The sequence below is a fragment of the Plecotus auritus genome (genome assembly GCF_963455305.1).
Source record: "Plecotus auritus genome assembly, chromosome: 8".
NCBI lineage: Eukaryota > Metazoa > Chordata > Mammalia > Chiroptera > Vespertilionidae > Plecotus > Plecotus auritus.
This window is the reverse complement of record NC_137782.1, coordinates 137,531,603-137,552,830: the sequence shown is the minus strand read 5'-3', so window position 1 is coordinate 137,552,830 and position 21,228 is coordinate 137,531,603. Positions and strand designations below refer to the sequence as shown.

At 36.5% G+C, this 21,228-nt stretch overlaps 1 protein-coding gene across 15 annotated transcripts in view; it reads left to right on the top strand.

Moving 5' to 3' along the window:
- Nucleotides 1-19,344, top strand: part of EHBP1 (EH domain binding protein 1) — a 416,128-nt gene extending 396,784 nt beyond the window's left edge. For all 15 annotated transcript variants that reach the window (XM_080686020.1, XM_080686011.1, XM_080686023.1 and 12 more), the window contains 4 exons: nt 10,249-10,348; nt 11,469-11,542; nt 17,930-18,044; nt 18,250-19,344. In XM_080686020.1, coding sequence (XP_080542146.1) covers nt 10,249-10,348; nt 11,469-11,542; nt 17,930-18,044; nt 18,250-18,340 — 380 coding nt within the window. In that variant the 3' untranslated portion in view covers nt 18,341-19,344. The remainder of the gene's footprint in view (nt 1-10,248; nt 10,349-11,468; nt 11,543-17,929; nt 18,045-18,249) is intronic.
- Nucleotides 19,345-21,228: the final 1,884 nt, after the last annotated feature.

The window sequence follows — 21,228 nt, the reverse complement described above, 5'->3', positions numbered from 1 at the left end:
AAAACTGTAAGATTCAGCCAGGAGGAATCACTGTGCCTTGCTCCAGCAATAATTCTAGGAATCAGACAGTTAGGGGGAATCCTAAAGCTTGAATATAGAATATGGTTCTGTACTGTGTGTTTGTGAGGGGGGGGGGGGGGGAGATAATTGTATGTATGTAGGGATGTTGGGGTGAGGAGAGAGAGAGAAAGAAGAAAGGGAGAGAATATAACAATAACAACCACGATTATATTACTTATATAGCATTTATTATAGGCCAGGAACTATTCTAAATGCTTTACATATATTAACTCAATCTTTTCAAAAACCTTTGAAGCAGAGCTATTATCTTCATTTTACAAATGAGGAAACTGAAGCATAGGGAGATTAAGTAATCTGCCCAAGTTCCCATAGCTCTTAAAGAGCAACACTGGAACTGGAATGTACCCTGATAATCCAGTGCTAGGCAGAGCATTCTTGTTTGGCCATTGAAGGGTCCCTTAAATGCTCAACTGGAGTCATAGTAGCTTATAGTTGCCCAACAAGTGAGCAGATCTATTCCTGGAATCGCCTGTTTCTGGAAGACATTAGACCCCAAACTATAATTCAAGGATCTTACGGACACATTTGCACAGGAAGAAAGGCAGAATCCCTTTGACATCCCTTGATGTCCTGTTCTGAGATCATTGTCAAGTTCCAGTGGCCTACATGGAAAGAGTAAACAAAATCCTTCCTACTAATGGATGAACTAAGTAGACAGAATGGGCATTTTATTTATTTTTTTGTTTATCAGAAGTTTGAAGGTTTGCTTTTTGTTTTTATCTGTTTTGCTTATCAGAACCACTCTGAAGGCTTTGTCAGGGTTGACCTGAATTCTAAATAAGGGGCCTATTCTGGTAAGACTGGTTACCTATGAGTGTCAAGTAGGGTGGCTAAGAGTGGAGGTTCACAAAACAGACTGCCTGGATTAACTAACCACTAACTAGCTCTATTACTTTAGGTAAGTTCTATAACCTCATTCAATATTTGATGCTGTTGTCATCATTATCATTATTATTGCCAGTCTATGAGAAAGTTATTGGTTGTTAGTGATCTAATAAGAGAGATATATAACATAAGAGTGGCCTCCTTAAGATGCTGTTGTTCCCAAGGCTTCAGAAACAGCTCTGTGAACACTAGTCCAACATGAGTGTCTCTTGTGGATCCTTGTGAAAAGAATGGCTCCATTGAGACCATGAAGGTTGAGGGGCATTGGATAAGGTAGGATAGAGCTGAAACTCACACTAGTCACTGGCCTGGTCTTGAAAATCAGCATTCATTGCATTTGATTCACAGTGTGGTGTAGTTATTCAAACCCTGTGCAGGTTAGAAGGCTGCTTTCATTAGGCTTCTATGTTTTGAGAATGGATGTGGGAATAGGCATAATTCCCTTTAGCTTTCCCTCACCAAATAAAGATATTTAAGAAGGTATAGAAGGAATAATATATCTCGGTGTTACCTGTGTCTGAACCCAAGCATGATCAAAGAAGGTACAGAGTAGAAGAAGTTACTGTGCAGGTAGTACATTGGGGTTTAGGGGAAACTGGAAGCTGTGGGGACACCCTGGGTATGATTTTTTAGGGACATTTAAGGACTTTAAACAACCCAGGAGGAGGTTACCTAAAGGAGTAGCCAACTGACTGCATAATACATCTTTGCAGAAACTATTAGAAAGAAGTGTATTTGGAGCCTCTCTACCTAGTTTGTCCTTCTATATTTTAAAAATTATGTGTATTTAATTTTCCACACTCTCAACAGAATCTATTCTCATTCTCACCTGGCATTTAGTAAGTCAGCTATTTTATCTATAATGCCATTTTTCATAAGCTGAGTTTAAAGATGCTCTTTTAACATCAAAATCTTTTTCTGTAAAAATGATGAAAACTTACATTCTCAGTGAAGCTTTTTGCTTTATAAATACTTGGTTTTTCTTGTTGAGGATTTTCTTTTCCTAAAATACATTAGTTTGTACTTCAAATTGTCATTTTTTTTACTTCAAGTAAATTTTTACATTTGTTCTATTAGCCCATAATTATTAACCTTAAAAGTTACCTTTTTCATTTTTTAAAAAATATTAAGCAGTATTCAATGATCTACTTTGTTCTTAAGTCTCTAAAACCCATTGCAAATAGCTAGCCTCTCGCTACCTGAAGCATAGCCACATATTTGTGTCACCATGGCTATGGATGTCTTTCACATGCACCAGTGACACTGATGACCCATTAGGGCATTCACTTTGTTTTTCCAGCTGCAGGGATGAGTTTGTACTGATTCACCCACATTTTTCACCTATCTTACTTATGACCAGTGACTTACTATAGACTTCATTATAACTAAGAAACGTTTAAAATATAATTTGTGCCCATAGAGGTTAGAAATTTACCCTCACTTCAGCTATTCCTAATTCCATGTCTGTCTCCACACTACACTGAGCCCTTTTGAGAAAGGGACCACATCCTAAGCTAGTTCCTAGCTTAACATATCATCATCACCCTCGTCATTATCATCATCATAGCTAGCATTTTTAGCTTTGAGCACTATATGTTTACATTTCTCATTTAATCCCTCTAATAACCATACAAGGTAAGTAATATAGTTATTCTTATAGAGATGGAGAAACTGGTTTTTAGAGAAGTTCATTAGTATAAGATCAAAGGGCTCAGTCCCTTTTTTAAACCAAACTGGGAAAAAACCATTATGGGTGCAGATTCATTGTTCATCTTAAAACAACAGATCTAACCAGTCACAGTAACTATAGATGGTAGATAAATTTGACCTACCAGAATTTATAATGTTATCCACAGGAGTATCTTGGAATTAATGTAAGTAACACTCATAAAGGTAGTCTTTAATTTAAAACAGATATTTATTCTAACGTTCATTTATGAGTCAGGTGCTTTTCCATAAAATACTTAAATTATAGATTGTGTCCCCTACTACCCTATACAAAACTATGTGCCAAATAACAACAACAAAAAAAGAGAACCCTTATTCTCCCTAGATTTCCTACCAGAAAGTCTCACCTACTTGAATATATAAAAGTTCAGAAATATCTCTTAAAATATATAATTTAGGTACCTGTGCATACATATTTAAAATCACATATCTTAAAATACATTAATCTAGAAATATTTTTTCTCTCCACTCCTACTTTTCAAGAAATACTTTTATTCAGCTCTTCATGGTCATCTTTAACATTAATGTCTCTGTTCATTTCTAGAACCACTCTTTAAGTAATTTCCATGACATGACAGTGAGAAGGCTCTAGGGCAGAGAGAGGATAGAGAGGAATCTGCCAAGTGCAGTCCAAACAAAAAGGGCTTCAAGAGCGGGGAGAAGTGACTAGGGAAGCTCTCCATCTGTAAGCGTGGCTCACAATTCACATTTTCCCCATATTGGAGTATGCCTAATTGGTTTTCCAAGTAGACCACAGTTTATTTGGTTGAATGATGCCTATAAAAGTGACTCACTGATTTATTCTACTTAACAAAATATTTTCAATGTATCTTAAAAAGACATAGTTTCAGGGTTCAGTTCTGGGTATTTTCTGCCGTTAGCTAAGTGCCTTATATAGATAGTGAAGATAGTCATGTGTTACCTGAAATGGGGATCATATTAATACCTTTAAAGCTCTTAGCACTGAAACATTATGGATCAACCCCGTCCCATATGTAATTTTTAAAAAATAATAAACTATAAATAAATATAATGGACTTCACAAATTATGATTTTTCCATGATGACTTCCATGCATTTAATTTTTATTTTATTTTAAGTTTGTGCTTAGTTTGCCTTTTGAGAAATCTAGGGCTGACTGATCTTTGGCATAGAAAAGCTGTTCAGACTCTGTTAAGGAGTTGGTGGTACAAGAAGGCTGCTATTAAGACTTCCTACATCTAAGTTTGTAGGGGAAGAACTTTGGTGAGGTTTTTCTATACCTCCTCCTATAAGAAATAATATGCATAGAAGTCTGTCAAAAATTAACTGTAGAGAGATGTTGCTTTGAGTCTTTCCCCACATTCTGAAGGTGTGTTTATTTCTTGATAGTGCCTTAGTTTTTATTTTACTTCAACAAAAGGAAACAGAATTTCCCCCAACGTTTATATTCTTTTTTTTTTAAAATATATTTTATTGATATTTTACAGAGAGGAAGGGAGAGGGATAGAGAGCTAGAAACATCGATGAGAGAGAAACATCGATCAGCTGCCTCTTACACACCTCCCACTGGGGATGTGCCCGCAACTAATGTACATGCCCTTGATCGGAATCGAACCCGGGACCCTTGAGTCCGCAGGCCGACGCTCTATCCACTGAGCCAAACCGGTTTTGGCAACGTTTATATTCTTAATACTCTAAAAATATATCATGCTGAGTAGTTTAAGACAATTGCTACTGAAAACATCAATAAAGATTATGAGCTGCTTTTTTTTATATTGATTGCTTTTTGAGCATATTCATGGAGTAGAAACATTTATTAGCTATTTGCTTGTATCAGTGGTCGGCAAACCGCGGCTCACGAGCCACATGCGACCAACACTCCCACTTCTTCTAATGCAACTTCTTCAAAATAGACTCGCCCAGGCCGAAAACTGACTTCTGCGCATGGGCCACGAGGTTTCAATTGCACTGTAAGTGCGCGCCCGCACATGGTATTTTGTGGAAGAGCCACACTCAAGGGGCCAAAGAGCCGCGTGTGGCTCACGAGCCACGGTTTGCCGACCACTGGCTTATATAGTAAAATTTATTTTTGTAATAATGCTCTATTTCCTCAGTTTAAAATATTTTCTAAAACTGGGGCTCTGGAGTCCTGCAATAATGTTGGCTTTGGAGTTTGTGTGTCCAAGACCCTACATAACTGCAGTAAATTCATGTTTCTCATATGTTAAAAAAAATCTGCCAACCTGGCCAGTGTGGCTCAGTGGTTGAGCATCTTACCCATGAACCAAGAGGTCACTGGTTCGATTCCCAGTCAGGGCACATGCCCGGTTGCAGGCTCGATCCCCAGTAGGGGGGTTGTGCAGGAGGCAGCTGATCATTTGATGTTTCTCTCTTTATCACTTTCTATTTCTCTATCCCTCTCCCTTCCTCTCTCTCTAAAACCAATAAAAACATATATTTTTTTAAACTGCCAGATTTCACTCCCTTTGTTATTAAAGTATGTTTTTCCAGTACCACTTAGTTGACATCTTCATGTGTCTCTCTGTTGTAATATATAATGTCTTCCAAAGGTCATCTTATTCATGTAATCATAGCACAGGACAATTTGTAATGGGAACTCTTTTGTTTTTGTGTGTGGTTTGGCTTTGCTGTGTTTGCTGTGTTCTGTTTTTTTAAGGGCCATGGATCTGATCACTAGTCAGCCATCTCCATCCACTATGGGTCTATGGCAAGATTTCAGCACTTTTTAATGTTTTCATGGTAGAAAATTTTGAGTTTGTTTACATATACAAATCTACATCTTTGTGTTTTCATTTTTTTCCCTTGGATTCATCTTCTTTTCAGCTAAAATTGTATTGTTCATTATTTTGCGTTTATGTAAGAATTCACTGTCAAAAATATATCTTTCTAAATAGATAACTTTATGATGAAAGCTTAATTAGGAAAGTTAATTAGTAGACAGTCTTTTAAACAATGTTTCAACATTTTAGGTTTTTTACATCACATTTATTTAAAAATTTACATTGAAACACTGCTTCTGAAAAAAATGAAAACTACATACAGATTCCTTGATGAATTCTTGAATGAAATTAAATCTTGCCGAAACCGGTTTGGCTCAGTGGATAGAGCGTCGGCCTGCGGACTGAAGGGTCCCGGGTTCGATTCCGGTCAAGGGCATGTACTTTGGTTGCGGGCACATCCCCGGTGGGAGGTGTGCAGGAGGCAGCTGATCGATGTTTCTCTCTCATCGATGTTTCTAGCTCTCTATCCCTCTCCCTTCCTCTCTGTAGAAATATCAATAAAATATATTTAAAAAAAAAAAAAAAGAAATTAAATCTTGACTTTAAGTAATGTGGGTTTTTTTAGGAAATGGAATATAAAAGTGGTTATTATAGTCAACTAACATGTATTAAATGTGTAGTGTTCTGTTTTATGCTGTTTTCTATTAAATGGTTTTTGTTTATGTTATAGGAAGAATGATTTGAAGTCATATTTACATAGTTACTTTTCCTGCCATTATCATTATTCTTGATTGTTTATAAATTTTTACAAATTATGCTCCAGCTACAATAATTGATTAAGAGAAAAAAAACTGATATTAATTTAAGATATTGTGATGTCAGAAAAGACGTTGCATTTCTGAAGGCAAAATAAAAACGTAAGTCTTTAAGAAAACAAAGTAGAAAAAATATTACCAGAGTTTGTATTAGTCTATACTTTTTTAAAAATATATATTTTACTGATTTCAGAGAGGAAGGAAGAGGAAGAGAGATATAGAAACATCAGTGATGAGAGAGAATCATTGATCGACTGCCTCCTGCACACCCCCTATTGGGGATTGAGCCCACAACCCAGGCATGTGCCCTTGACCGAAATCGAACCTGGGACCCTTCAGTCTGCAGGCTGACACTCTATCAGCCAAACCAGCTAGGGCTAGTCTATACTTTGAAATGTTATGGGGATGTTTTTATTGGTTGTATAATAAACATGAGACTATGTTTTAAAATAAGTATAACAACTCAGCCATGCTTTCACATTTTAGTAACTGTATACTGAACTGTAGTATTTTGATTTTTTTAAATTTCAAAATGGTCCTTAATAGTACGTATTAAATTTTTCAGTATAATACATATTAAATTTTTCAGTTCTTAAATTTAAAAAAGTATCCGTGTCTGACTCTTAATGTGACAAAAATGTCGCTGGTAAGTACAAATAAAAAATAATTTTAAAATAGAAGTAGTTAACCAGGTAAGGTTATACAAGAAAAAATTATTTATGGCCATTTTATAAAATAATGATAGACTTCATTCTAAGCTACAATGTAAAGTGCTTTATTCTGAGATTATGTATTGTGGCAGAAGCTAAAACTGCCTTTTTTTCTAACAGTGCCAGAATACAGCCTCTTTTTCTTTTTTGCACTAACAAGACTGCTTTACCACCACAGCCCACTCTAAGTAATTAAATCAATCCTTTGTACTTACCGTATTCTCCTCTAGTGACGGTACTAGATCTGATTATATGCTTCATGCATATTCAAAGTACCGCACTGACAGCTCTTTAATGAGCTCTTACTTAATCAGTATGAACAATGTTCATCTTGTTCTTTTTTTCCTCATGCATTAGAGCTAGGAACAGTTGGGAAAAATGAAACATCCAGCATTCATTTGAAAAATATATTGTACTTTGAAAAGTGTCTAAGCTGAGGAAGTTGCATTCTGCCCTTTAAAAGTCTGATGGACAAATTGGATTACTAGTATTGGATTAAATAACAAATGGTTAGAGGAGAAATGAGAAAAGCTCACTGTGATCACAGGCTTTAATATTTTTTGTTACTTATAAAGCTAAAGGGGTCTTTAACCAGTTATTAAAGTCAGGATTAATTTGTAATGGTTCAATTTACTGGCTTTTAAAAGCTTTTTGAATTTAAAAAATTTTAAATCCCTGAAAACAATAGTGTAATGATGTGTTAGAAGAAAATTTAATTTTTTTATTGCTAGGCTAAGTATAGATTCCCATCATTGTGTACAATCTCAGATAAGGAATTTGTGGTACATAATTGATTTAACCTTAAATATGTTTTTTTTTCTTTTCAGTTAATTCATATAATCTATGTCGCAATGTGTAATGTGTCTTTACATATTATTCTTAGGCTTATTTACTTTTGAAACATAAAACTCTGTATTATTAGTTATTTCCTAACAATTAGGGGAGAGGGATTTTATCCTTACCTAGGCATGAGTTAAACTGAAAATAACATAGGACCACATCAATATTGTTATTGTCAAGGAAGCAGTCTCCCATTGAAGAAAAAGATGCTAATTTAAGAGTAGGCTAGTTGCTTCTAGTATTCCCTGAAAGCCTCAATTATAAGTTAAGTTAAACTCAAAACAAACTTTTAATGTCTGCATTTTTAGAAGCTACTTAGGTTATGAACACAAGAATTAAGTCTTTCATCAGAAAATAAAATATCATAGTAACTGCACCTATTAATATTGTACACATGTGTGATTTCAGTGATCAAAAAGGCCTTCACCAGGGGTACAATTGGCCTTTTTCCAAATTGCAAGCTTTTCCCCAGCTTTTTCTTTTTACTCTTTCTTCTTTTGTTGCTACCCAGGGATTTGTTCCTATCGCAGCCTATGTCACATGACTAGTGTCAAGACATCACATGGTCTAAAGTGAATACAAAACCAGCTACCCTAAAAGAGAGATTAAAAATACTATAAAACAGTAAAGACTTTTGTTCATAACTCTAAAAGAAGCTATCTTATCTGCTCCCTACCATAAAGTTTTAACACCATTTAATGAAGACATATATCCTCACTATTCTCCCTAATGATGAAAAACAGATATCTATTTCACAGGGATGCTCTGAAGTGTATGTTTAATCTTTGCACACAAAACAGTTCTTTATACTCTATTTTCATTCTAAATTTTTCTTCAAATTTATATCAATGTAGAAATAGTTAATTAAGTGGTACATTCATAATTTATTTAAGTATTTAAAAGAATGAAGTAGATCTTCAAGCAATATGACAACAGTACATCACTGGGTAATATACAGGGGTGGGAACAAATAGGTTAGTAATAATAAGTAATACAATAATTAATAAATAATAATACAAGAATAAACTTTCATGTACTCATAACTGTAAGCCTACTTTTGCCCACCCCGGTATGATATGATCTCACTTATGTTAAAGAAAAACCTGAACGTATCTATAAATGAGGTATATATGTGTGTGATAGACAGCTATCTCTGTGGTGTGGAAGGAAACATGCTAAACCTTAATAGTACTTACTTCTAGGGAAGGGAGTTGGGGTGGGATTGGTGAAAGAGGACTTGACTTTTTACTCAGTTATACCACTATACTGTTTAAATTTTTAAAATGTATTTGAAAGTTAAAAGAAAATATCTTGCTCACAAAGAAAATAAAATTTAGGGAATTAACTGGAATATTGAATCTTAGCTGGGATATTTAAATTTTTTTAATATATGTTTATTGATTTCAGAGAGGAAGGGAGTGGGGGAGAGAGATAGAAACATCAGTGATGAGAGAGAATCATTGATCGGCTGCCTCCTGCATGCCCCCTACTGGGGATCGAGCCTGCAACCTGGGCATGTACCCTTGACCTGAATTGAACCCGGGACCCTTCAGTCCGCAGACCAACGCTCTGTCCACTTAGCCAAATCAGCTAGGGCAAATTTTTTAGTATGACTACTTCTACATGAATAATATCAAACATGTACTGTATATTATAATCCTTGATACAGTGGCCTTGGGGAGGGCAGTAGTATAGATGATGGAATGGATATTAGGAAAAGTGAATTTGAAATGTGCAATTAGTAAGTTTATAATCTAAAATGTTAGACCATCTCTTTGTTCAAATGTATTCTGATTTACTGACATTATTATGTTCATTATAACGAGTTTTTTCACAGATAGCTATAGGCATTTTTTGTAAGTTGGTCATTTAAAATAATTTGCAAGTGTTTACTGTATTAGGGATGATAACTTCCAGAGTGGTATATGCACATATGTCTTAGTTTACTTTGGGGGAGAAAAAGAAGAGAAAAAACAAGTTGTTACAAGTGGAAGCTTTCACAAAATCTCTGGACTTCTCTGATCTTCCTGCTAGTATTGTAATTCTCATAATGATTTTTTAATATTTTTTCTTTATCATGACCATATTATGTCTGTCAGCACCATGAGTTCCTCACTGAACTATAATAACAAATCAGCCTCTGGGGAGGATTTAAAAGTTGGAACACTTTTCTTTTAACACTAACACTATATTAATGTTAGTATGATCTGTAGATATGTTTGGGGGGGTTGTATATTTAGACATGCTGCATAACAGCTTTAGAAGATTGAATTTTAGAAGATTATGAAATTTTAAATATCAATTTCTTTTTTCAGGCCTTGGACTTTAATCTTATGTTGTTATAAACTGTTTAATTTGTACTGGCGGGGTAACTAAAATGTTTTCATGTTAGAAAAAAACACTTGTGCTAAACAATTATCTGCCTGTAAATGTCATATAATAAGAAATAACTTTTTCTGAATTATAGGAAGAAACACAGAAGAAGAAGAAGCTTTGATGCAGGAATGGTTTATGTTAGTTAATAAGAAAAATGCCTTAATAAGGAGAATGAACCAGCTCTCTCTCCTGTAAGTACTCATGACTGCTTGTTTTTCCTGCAACATCAGCGGATCTTAGGCTTTTGGTTACTAGTTTCTTAGGGTTTCATATTTATTAGACTTAACTTTTTCTTTCCTTAGAGATTAAAGTCTATTTTATATAAAAATGAAAAATAGTGTATAACCAGTTTTTATCAGAACAGTAAAAATTTAAAAAAGAGTGCTAGATACTAAAAAAATGTTGGCTATATAGAAAGCCAATGAATATAAACAATTTTTGTGTTTAAGAAATAAAGCATTGTTGTATAAAAAGACTTGGTGTGCCTGTTAAGGGTTAAAAGGGAAAAGAAATAAAATTGAAATGTGTTTAACATCAGATAAATTAAAGTAACTCTTAATAAGGACAAAAGTACCTTTGTCTTCTACAGATGATGTTACCCTAAATTTTGGGATAAAAGATTAATGAGTTACAGAGAAGTGACCTTTTTATAATTGCAAGAATTACAGTAAAATGTAGACTAAACCAAATGTAAGCATTCTTAGTCTTTAGCGTTTAATTTACTATAGGACCTAATGTTTGTTCCTTTTTGCTAACTAGCAGTGTTCTTATATTATGCCACCTAGTGTGGGAAGAAACAGGCTTACATGTTTTATTTTAGTGAAAACAGCTATTTCTATCATTTCTGTTATGCCTGAACTTGATAAAAGAATTATAAAGAAGCACAAAAATTAACCAATCCTAGATTTATAACCGTGTCCATATTAAATTTGCACTTGTAGTGCTGCCATGTTTCTGTGTTCTTTTCATACGGAGTTCTAGACAAAAGCATGTTTGTTGTGAACTATGAAAACTCCTTGACAAAATAGCCTTATACCTGGCACTTAGTACAAGAAGCATTGAAGAATGGACTATTTATTTTCAGATTAAAATATATCTCTGTGCAATTCAAAATTGAGGGAGAAAAATAATAGCATTAGTAAATATTCAACCTGAGGAAGGTTTTAGGTTTGTGTATCATTTGTTTGGAGTAGCTTAAAGTTAAAGAGAAAAGTCAGTTATGAGTCCTAAAATCAATGGAACCTAAAGGTTCTTTTAAGTGTTTAATGATTTAGTAATTAGCATATTGATGAACTTTTGCAACTTGCCTAGGGAAAAAGAACATGACTTAGAACGAAGGTATGAGCTGCTGAACCGGGAATTGCGGGCAATGCTAGCCATTGAAGGTAAGAAATGCTATGGTGGAGTGGAGATATGTGAGGTGTCAATTGTCAAGAGAGATTTAAAGAGTGTAATACACTTCTTGTCTCCCTAGGTGTGATCTGACTAGGGACCTACAGAATTTGCAAATAAATGCCTTAGAATCAAAAAGCATTAGTCATATAAAACCTAAGGACCTTACTAGTAAATCAGATAAACATTATGCTTGCTATTAAACACACGATTTTCTTAACTTTTGTCAGTAAGTTTAAATGTCAATAAAATGGAAAATATAAGGAGTTAAATGGTTTAATTACATAATATTATGTGCAATTTAAAGTTATTTACACTTTAGAGGTTTGGGTAAGATTTACCATTTTGATTTTTCACATTTCAAATCTAAATTTTACCTTAATATTTAATTGATGTCAACACCAAAATATGTCACTGTCAGTCTACTATAGCTCCTATTATGCGATTATTCAGGCAAAGATTGGCATAAGAGATAAATGAAACACTTTCAAACTTTTCATAAAGCTTTTAAATGAATTAGGTAGTAATCCTAAGCATAGTTCATAATATCAATAAACATTGGCTATCTTAACTATGGCATTTACTATATATAATTTTTAAAAAATAATTAGGTGTTTTAGAATGCTGTTCTCTTTATACTTATTATTTGAAAATGTCTCATAGTTAAAGATGTCTGTCTGCTTAAATGCTAATCCCTTGGGCTCTGTAAAATGGACCTTTTGTCTAATCAATGCAAATTGATTTTCCTATTCTATATTGACCTCTTAACCCATTGACTGTCCATGGTAATTTCCTTCTTTACCTGATAAGGTACCTGATCCATAGTAAGTCAATTCTAATTAGTTCAGAAACTAGAAATTTAAGGTTGTAAGGGGAAGGCAAGTGAAAACATTTTTAAAATATTTTAATTAACACTTTAGATAAAATACATGCTATTTATCTAAATAGCATCTTTTACATTTATAGAAGTTTTATTTTTACTTTTATGTACATTATCTCATTTGATAAATATGACTAACAATATTTATACATCCTCATAGAAATCACACTCATTTTAAAAGGTTTCAGATAGCTAATTTCCTTAAAGTGGCTATCCAAATGTATCAAATTATACCACTGATAATGAAAATTGTGTGTTTAATAGCAAGCATAATGATTATCTATCTAAATAAAATTTGTCAAAAAATATTTAAGAAGTTCTTTGAAACTTGTCATTGAAATAAAAAATAGAAGTATACTAAATGATATTTTTTCCTCTGGATATAATTTTTGTAGTCATTGTATAATTTTTAAGAAATTGGAAAGCTGAACAGTTAGTGAAAGGTAGTTACTGCAGATATGTTTACATGGTATGTATTTATATGTACAATTTAAAATGTATGCATATATAGTATATGTAATATATAACTCATTATACAGTTTATTCTTTATAGATTTATTATACATTACACTCAATACAGAGTATTAAGAATTTGCCCACTCTTTCATGTATAATAATTAAATCATCCCTAAAATACAACTTGATACAATACAGTGGACTTTTAAGGCAGAGATTGCTTCTATCCCAAAACCAGTATTATTACCATATACCATCTTAAAAGGAGGGCCATGACACATATAGAAGATCCCATTTTCATCAGCAGTACTGTTCCTACATACGAGACATACAATCTTCAATAATCTTACTTTTTTTCTGCCTGCTCTTGTACATGCAGAAGACCAGTAGAAAGCCATATATTTTTAAGAGAGGAAAAAACTAATGTTTTTCTTTTTCAAATGATTTTGATTTATTTAAAAATAATATAATTGTCCCATATGTGGTTGTGCCTCAAATCTCTCAGCGAGTTTCTGTTGCTGGTTGAGGGGGAAAAGGAGACTTGAAGAAAGAAGCAGCCTGCTGATTACAAATAGAGACCCTTTTTTAGAGAGAGGCCTGTGGCACTAGCCTGGGCAGTACTAGGGTTGAGCTGTCCTGGAGAGGTACTTACCATCCTGATAATCACCAGTTCTGTGAAGACAATGTCCTCTGAGCCAATCCTTAGAATGGACATACATGTGATTAGTTCAGTAGCCTTTTGGAGTGTTTAAACACCACAGAAAAACACACTAACAGGCAGCATTAGTTGGTTTTGTTTTGCTTTGCTTTGTTCTTGCCCATCTCTTTTAAAAAAATACTTAGTAGCCATACGATGGTTTTTGTAATAAATAAACTAAAATATTTTCAAATAAATCTGCTGCTAAAAACATTCACCAGGAGAAACGCATGGAATATTAATAACCACAGCACATGGAACGAAATATTAACAGCTTGGTGTGAGAGCAAAATAATAATAACATTCAACATATCCATTCTTCTGAAAATCCATAATCACTCTGGTCTGTGTTTTACCTTTTTTTTTTTTTTTTTAAGTTTTTTTTCATAGCAGGAGTTTCACTCTACTGTGCTAAGTTATAGGATCCCCTAACCAGTGGTCGGCAAATCGCAACTCGCGAGCCACATGCGGCTCTTTGGCCCCTTGAGTGTGGCTCTTCCACAAAATACCACAGCCTGGGCAAGTCTATTTTGAAGAAGTGGCATTAGAAGAAGTTTAAGTTTAAAAAATTTGGCTCTCAAAAGAAATTTCAATCGTTGTACTGTTGATTTTTGGCTCTGTTGACTAATGAATTTGCCGACCACTGCCCTAAGCTAACAAATATCATTCAGATACTTTTCCTATAGTTTTCTTTTGTTCCAGATTACTTAATGCCCCCTTAGGAAAGGTAAATTCATTTCTGCACACATTGGGGTGGGCTTTTAGAAAGTGGTGTGTGCATTTTCTGCACAAGAAATGGATCTTCTCTAGGATTTTGTACATCTTGATTTATTCTTGGCTTAGAGTTTGAAGTGGGTGCTCTTCTAAAGGGATTTATGCATAGGTTCACTATTTTTGTAGTTATGGTTTATATGATAAGCTTTTTATATTTAAAATCAATATGTAATCCTGTGGAGGAGCTTATCCCCTAAAACCCCATTTGTAAATCTATTTTAGCTTTGTTGCACAGCAGAGCCACAGTCTTCCATAGATTGATTAGGTACAGAGGTAGAATCCTATCAAATGGCCTGCTCTGATGATGATGCAAACTCTTTCAGGATTGCTAGTTGACTGGAACTAAAGATAAGACTTGACTGCAATCCCCCAATGTGCTCTTTACAAAACTAGTGTTAATTTTCATCAAAGTGCAAGGCTTATTTATAGTGGCAAGGTGGAAGGTTTACTACAACAACTGTAGGTCCTTTCTATTAAAGTGTTTATAGGTATTTCTTTTGCCTTTTTTCCAAGGTAATTATCAACTTCAGCAAATAAACTGAATCAGGGAATAAATAATTGACCCTATATATAAAAAAGAGGTTTTTTTCAAATTAACAAAACAGCTCAGTGCACATGGACATAAACAGAATCTCTTTATTTCAACACTTTGGCTCAAATGCAGCATCAAAACTTAATCCTATTTGTTGGGAGAGGATATGGCTTTTGTAGCAAAAGTACACTGGAATCTTTAAATTAATCAGAACCCACATTGTAGTCTGTCCAAGCCAAAGTCACCTAGCTAGCTTGCTGTGAGTGGAGCTATAGGTGAATAATCCTTTCTTAAAATGCATAAGAGGTAACACATAAACTTACAGGTTTTTAAAACATGACATATGTCTGGGTGAAGCTATTTTAAAAGGTGTTTTTTTTTAATTTTTAAATTTAGACTTGCACATACAGATGTGAATTTTAATCAGTTTTAAATGTATTAATTTTTTAAAATCATCAAAATAGTTTACTTAATTTCCCAAGCTAGCATTAAATACGTATGTGTTTGTATAAATTTACTCCCATGAGAAGCAAGTACAAAGTAAAAATAGTTTGCTACTGTAAAATGTACTCACTGCACATGGATAGCTATTTTCTCTACAATTTAAATTCTAATATCAGTTAAATTTAACTGTGAAATGATGAAAAATTACCTAAATATTCATAATTTTAAAATGTTTTCGTTACAGTTATGGGAAATTCAGCTTGAAAAAATTTTTTTAATTTTTCAGTATATCAGGGGTTAAGTTTTCTCTCTGATGCATTTTGTTAAAACCTTGTTTTTTAAAAAATTAAAGAAATCTTGATATTTCTAATTATTAATTAAAGCCTTAAAAGTCATTGGTCAAGTGCAGAGAAGGGATAATTTAATGTCTGTTGTTAAAAATTTTTTTTATTTTAAAAAATGTAAGTTTCAATTTAATTATACTTTTTAAGTATATGGCGGAGAAATTTTTCCAGTTATAAAGCTCTTATCAAAATGTTTTGGAAATAAAAATTATAAATTAAAGTTTATAATCAGCATGATTTCTTCAGGTTGGAATGGAAAAATTAATATTCATCAAAACTAGTAATCTCAATAATTATAAAATTTAGTTACAAATCTTTTACAAATTTAGTGGGTTTTTCTCTGAGTTAATATTTCTAGAACTACAGTTACCTGAAATTAGACTAGATGAACTTTAAGATCTTACACCCTGGAGAGCACTATTGAAATATCTACTATGTAGAATGAGACTGATTAAGAACAAGAACCAGATTAGAAAATGTCCAGCATTCCTGAAACTCAGTAGCATTTTAATTCAAAGAATAAAATTATGATAAAATATGGCTTTTCTTCAGTCTTGCTGTTTCATTTTTAAATTCTTACATTTAGAAAAAACTTTTCATAGAAATAATTTATTCCTCTTCATGTTATAGAATATTTTTTTAATGAGAATGCATTGTGACATTTGTGTGATCTTTTGTATCGGATGTGGATTATTAATATATGGTATGTTTTATATATTTGTATCTATGTGTTTGAGCTTATAATGAAAGGAATAATGATAAAATTGAATAAACCATACTAGCTTCTTGCTGCTATTCTAACCTTTATTGCATGATGATGTATCTAATTTTTAATTTGTAAATACAAGATAGAATTCCCTCTAGCACCATTTGCTTTCATAAAGCTGCTGAGCAGTTTGCTGTCTTGAATAAATTCTGCTTTGGAGGGGGTCGGGGGGATTTGAACCAGCACATTCTTGTGTGGTTTGTGAAGATTCACATGGTAACCAGCGGTGTGCATTGTTAGGTTTATCTGAATAAGCACCAGCCATGTGAGTTTTAACATGATTGCCCAGGGCAATGGAGAGAGAAGAGAGAAACCCGAAAGGATTGCACTTCTCTCTATTTTTTGGAAAGTGCGTTTGCTGGGGGAGGGGCTGCTTGAGTCTGTGGCCAGGGTTGTTTTTTTTGTTTTGTTTTTTTTTTAAGCTGGTGTCCTGTTTCCCTCTAGGTCCTCATTTGTTCTGCTATCTGCCTCATCATCTACTTCTTCTTTTCATTGTTTACCTTCCTAATGAGGGAGGCGGGGTAGACTGGGGATTGATTGACAGCTACAAGCCCTTACAGTCTGGCCAGAGAGCTGTTGGCTTTGGTTACAAAACTGCTTTAAATGTTCGATTAGGTTCTGTTTTTATCAAACCAAACTGCTGCTCATCTTAAGAAAAATAATCAGACCAGCAAAGATTAGGAAATATATTATTGGGACCTAAAACCTTCAAAAACTGCCCCTACCCATGTAAAGAACACTGCTCTTCGGATTTTCCAGCCTTTAACATGGGGTTTCAAGAAGAAGTATGTAATTTTTCCTTTGCAAAAGTGCTTTGATTTGAAATCACCCAGCCAACCTCTCCAAAAGAAAACTGGCTGTGATGCGATCGAGAGCTGCAGTGTAATATTGCAGAGCAAATTTATTTTTACTTCAAAGAAAAATGCTAATTAGCCGATTCACTACTTTTAAAGTTATTGTGAAGCATATGGCGCCCAGTGTGAGATACATCCAACTGCTAAAATAGAGCGAAGAGGAAATTAGTGAAGAATAGGCTGTAAGGGGTGAGGATGGGGGCGGGGGAGAAGGATAGGTTCTCAGGCAGATTCTCTAGCCTTTTCAGAACGATTTTATCGCCCATCTCTGCTTCCCGCCCCCTCATTTACCCACATCCCCCACCACCTAGCCTCAGGCGGGCCTCTTCGGGGCCTCCAGCTCCCCCTCCCCCACTTTGGCTGAAATCGGGTGCGCACCTACGGCTGGCCACCGGCTCACACCTGGTCTCTTTTTCAGGTTCCAGCCCTGCCATAGCCATCTTCATCTGCGGGAAATTTTAGAAAGCAGGGCTTTAGGGGTGAAATGGTTATCTCGATAGCCAAACTCCCCACAAAACACTAGTAGTTCTATAAAATGGTTTGTGGAGAAATACAAGGAAACTGGAAAAGGCGGGAAGGGGAGGGAGAGTGTGCAGAGGTCCTGCGGGTGGATAACGAGCCTCCTGTCTGCAGACTGGCAGAAGACTGAGGCCCAGAAGCGACGCGAGCAACTCCTGCTGGATGAGCTGGTGGCCCTGGTGAACAAGCGTGACGCGCTCGTCAGGGACCTGGATGCACAAGAGAAGCAGTGAGTGTGCGACGGGGTTGGGTGGAGGCTCTGCACCTGCTGAGGGGCCGAGAAGTTTTCTTAAACTTCAGTCCAGAGGTCTTGGGTGGGCCGGGCAGCCTCCCACTGGCCCTGAGATATCTGCACCCGCTGGGCCTTGGGAAGAGGGGAGTGCCGCTCTGCCCTCCACGAAGAAAAATAATTTCGTTTCCTGTTTGACTTCCAGGGCCGAAGAAGAAGATGAGCATTTGGAGCGAACTCTGGAGCAAAACAAAGGCAAGATGGCCAAGAAAGAAGAGAAATGTGTTCTTCAGTAGCAACCGGACCAAACTATATCCCAAAATTTTAGTCTTGGGTCCACAGACCAGAAAGTCAGACTCGTTGATTTAAAACTTAACATTTCATTTGGCTGGATTGTACTTCTTTGCTACCACCACCACCCCTGTTCCTCCCTCCTTTCCAGTTTAAATATACAGAGCTCCAACATAGCTTTGTTTAAGGATTTTTGTGTGAGTTAATCATTTTCTTGAAATCATGTGAAATAGATTTGCACAGATACCTTGTGAGTGATTGGTATTGGGAGTGTTCGAGAAACTGTTCAAAGAAGAAAGAAAAGAACACCCCTCATTTTTTGATGAGAGAAATTTTAAAACATTTTTTGTTGTTAATAGCATAATGATGGTGGGAGGGGGGTCAGAGGGGAATAAGAAAAATGTCTGAATGATTTTTTCCAGTCCTGCCATATGTAACCCTGACTCTATTGCCTAAATTTTATAGTTAGATCATATTCAATTTACTTATTAAACTGTTCTATTTACCAGTGGGATTTTCTGCAGTTGTTTTGCATTTCACTGTAAGGATAATAGTCCCTTTCCTCTGCTCTCCTCAGAGGATGGCCCTTTAACATAGCCTGAGACAAGTCCTGTGATTTAAAGGTGAGCTTTGAGGATGGGACTAATTGACATGCATCAGTTTACAAAGAGCTCTTATCTTCTAAGAATGCGCCATCTTTTTCTCTGGATAATTATTTATTACATCTAGCTTGGTTCCTACATTTTGTTGACTCTCAACATTGGCTCAAGAATGCTGTTAATATTTATTCTGTATTGATAAAAAGTCTGTCTTGCCACTATGCGTAAGTCTCCCAATTAATATTTTCTTCTCTAGCATAGCATTGTCATTTTTTTGTGTGAAAATGGTTATCTGTTTTATTTATTACAATACTGAAGTCATATATAAATTTTCAATAAAAGCAGAAACTTTCTTACCTTAAACACTCTGCTACTTCCTTGCAATCAGAATAACACTGGTTTGAAGAGAAGCTTGTGTATCTGTAAGACTTCATGTGGGAAAAAAATGGTCCTCTTGAACACAGGGCAGGATACACCATCCTGGAGGGGCCCTGCTGACACAGGAACTGGATTTGAAAAGCAATTAGTCATATTTTCCTAAGCAGTGTAAACTATCATCTTATGTAAAGGGTCATCTCTTTTAAAGATTTGAGGAAAATTTTGATTCCACAGCATTGAAAAAAAAAAAGCTAATATCTTGATGAATTTTCCACGTTATTATTTTAAATTGTTATAATTTTGCACTCCTGTGAAGAACTATGACTTCTGATAACTGGCGAGTCTAATTTTGCACTCCTGTGAAGAACTATGACTTCTGATAACTGGCGAGTCTAATTTTGCACTCCTGTGAAGAACTATGACTTCTGATAACTGGCGAGTCTGTAGGTGCTGAAGTGAAAGGAAGAGAGTTATTGTTGGAGAGGGAGTGAGTGCATGCAGGTGTGTGTGTGTGTGTGTGTGTGTGTGTGTGTGTGTGTGTGTGTGTGTGTGAGAGAGAGAGAGAGAGAGAGAGAGAGAGAGAGAGAGAGAGAAGGGAAAAGGAACTTTTAATAAGTTCTAGGCAACAGAAATTGGCGATTTTATGGTAGTTTCCCATTACTTCTCTAGAGAGGTGTCCGAAACAAAGAAGGCTAATTCAACAAGTCTGGAGACAGAGAAAACAGTCCACTAGCATTTATACTTTTGCCTAGATCACACATACATAGACACACAAGTATTTATACATGCACACATACACATAAATTCCCTTCAAAAGCATGCAGCCGCCTTCAGTTGCCAGTCTTTAGAAATGACAAAAACTTGTTACGGTAGAGTTTCTTCATGACAAGGATTTTAACAAGTTACTGAAAAGTTATCGGAACTCAATGAAATCTGGTATTTGTCCTCTTTATTCGAGCAGGAGATCAGAGCGAGCAGCCGCTCTCTGGGGAAGGCTCTCAGAAGCCCGCTCTAAGCCCAGGGAAGCCGGCCGACGGAAATCGCCGGCCCAGAGCAGCTTGAGGTTTGGGCGACCAGCGTCACCCACCCCATTGACGCTGGATTCAGGGAACCTTCCCTTCCGAAAGCCTCACAGACAGCCGGCTCCCCAAGCCGCTTCCGACCTACCAAGCCCCAGATTTGCTGCCCCTGTCCCTGCCCCTCCTGCCCCAGGCCCGAGCCTCGCGGGTTTTCCTTTGGGCTGCTTTGTGGCGCCCGCACGCCCCGCAGTGGCGGCGGAGCGCGGATCCCCGCGACTAGCCGGGTCTGGCCCGCGGCGAGGGCGCCTCGTTCAGATACCGTGCGCCCAGGTGCCGCTCCCCTAGCGCAGGCGCGAACCCAGAATGCCAGGAGGCCGGGAACCCGAGAGCCAGCGCTGCGGCAAAAGAAGCTGTGGGGTCGCCGAGGAGGAGGAGCGTTGGCAGCAGGCTGGCCTGGGCACAGCCCACGGGTCGGTGCAGAACTTCCGCCCCTGGCCAGCATCCCACGGCCCCTCCCCCTGTCCCGAGTGTCCTCCAGAGACTGACCCGGCCTCGAGGACACCTGGATGCTGGATCCGGGTTCCGGAGCCCAGCTCCACGCCTCCTCCCCGGCCGGGCGGGTCTGGGCTGGGTCTACTTGCCCACCCCCTGCGATGCCCCCTCTCCTCCTCCCGTCGCTGGAAGGGTCGCGGCTTCTAGCCCAGCGTCTCCCACCTGGACATTTGCCTAGTGACGGCCGCCTCAGTCCTCCACGCCGAGTACCCGAGTACAAGAAACTTTCCTCTCTCTCTCTCTCTCTCTCTCTCTCTCTCTCTCTCTCTCTCTCTCTCTCTCTCTCTCTCTCTCTCCCCCCCTTCCCCTTCCTCTTCCCTCTCCCCTCTCCTCTCTCTTTTTCTT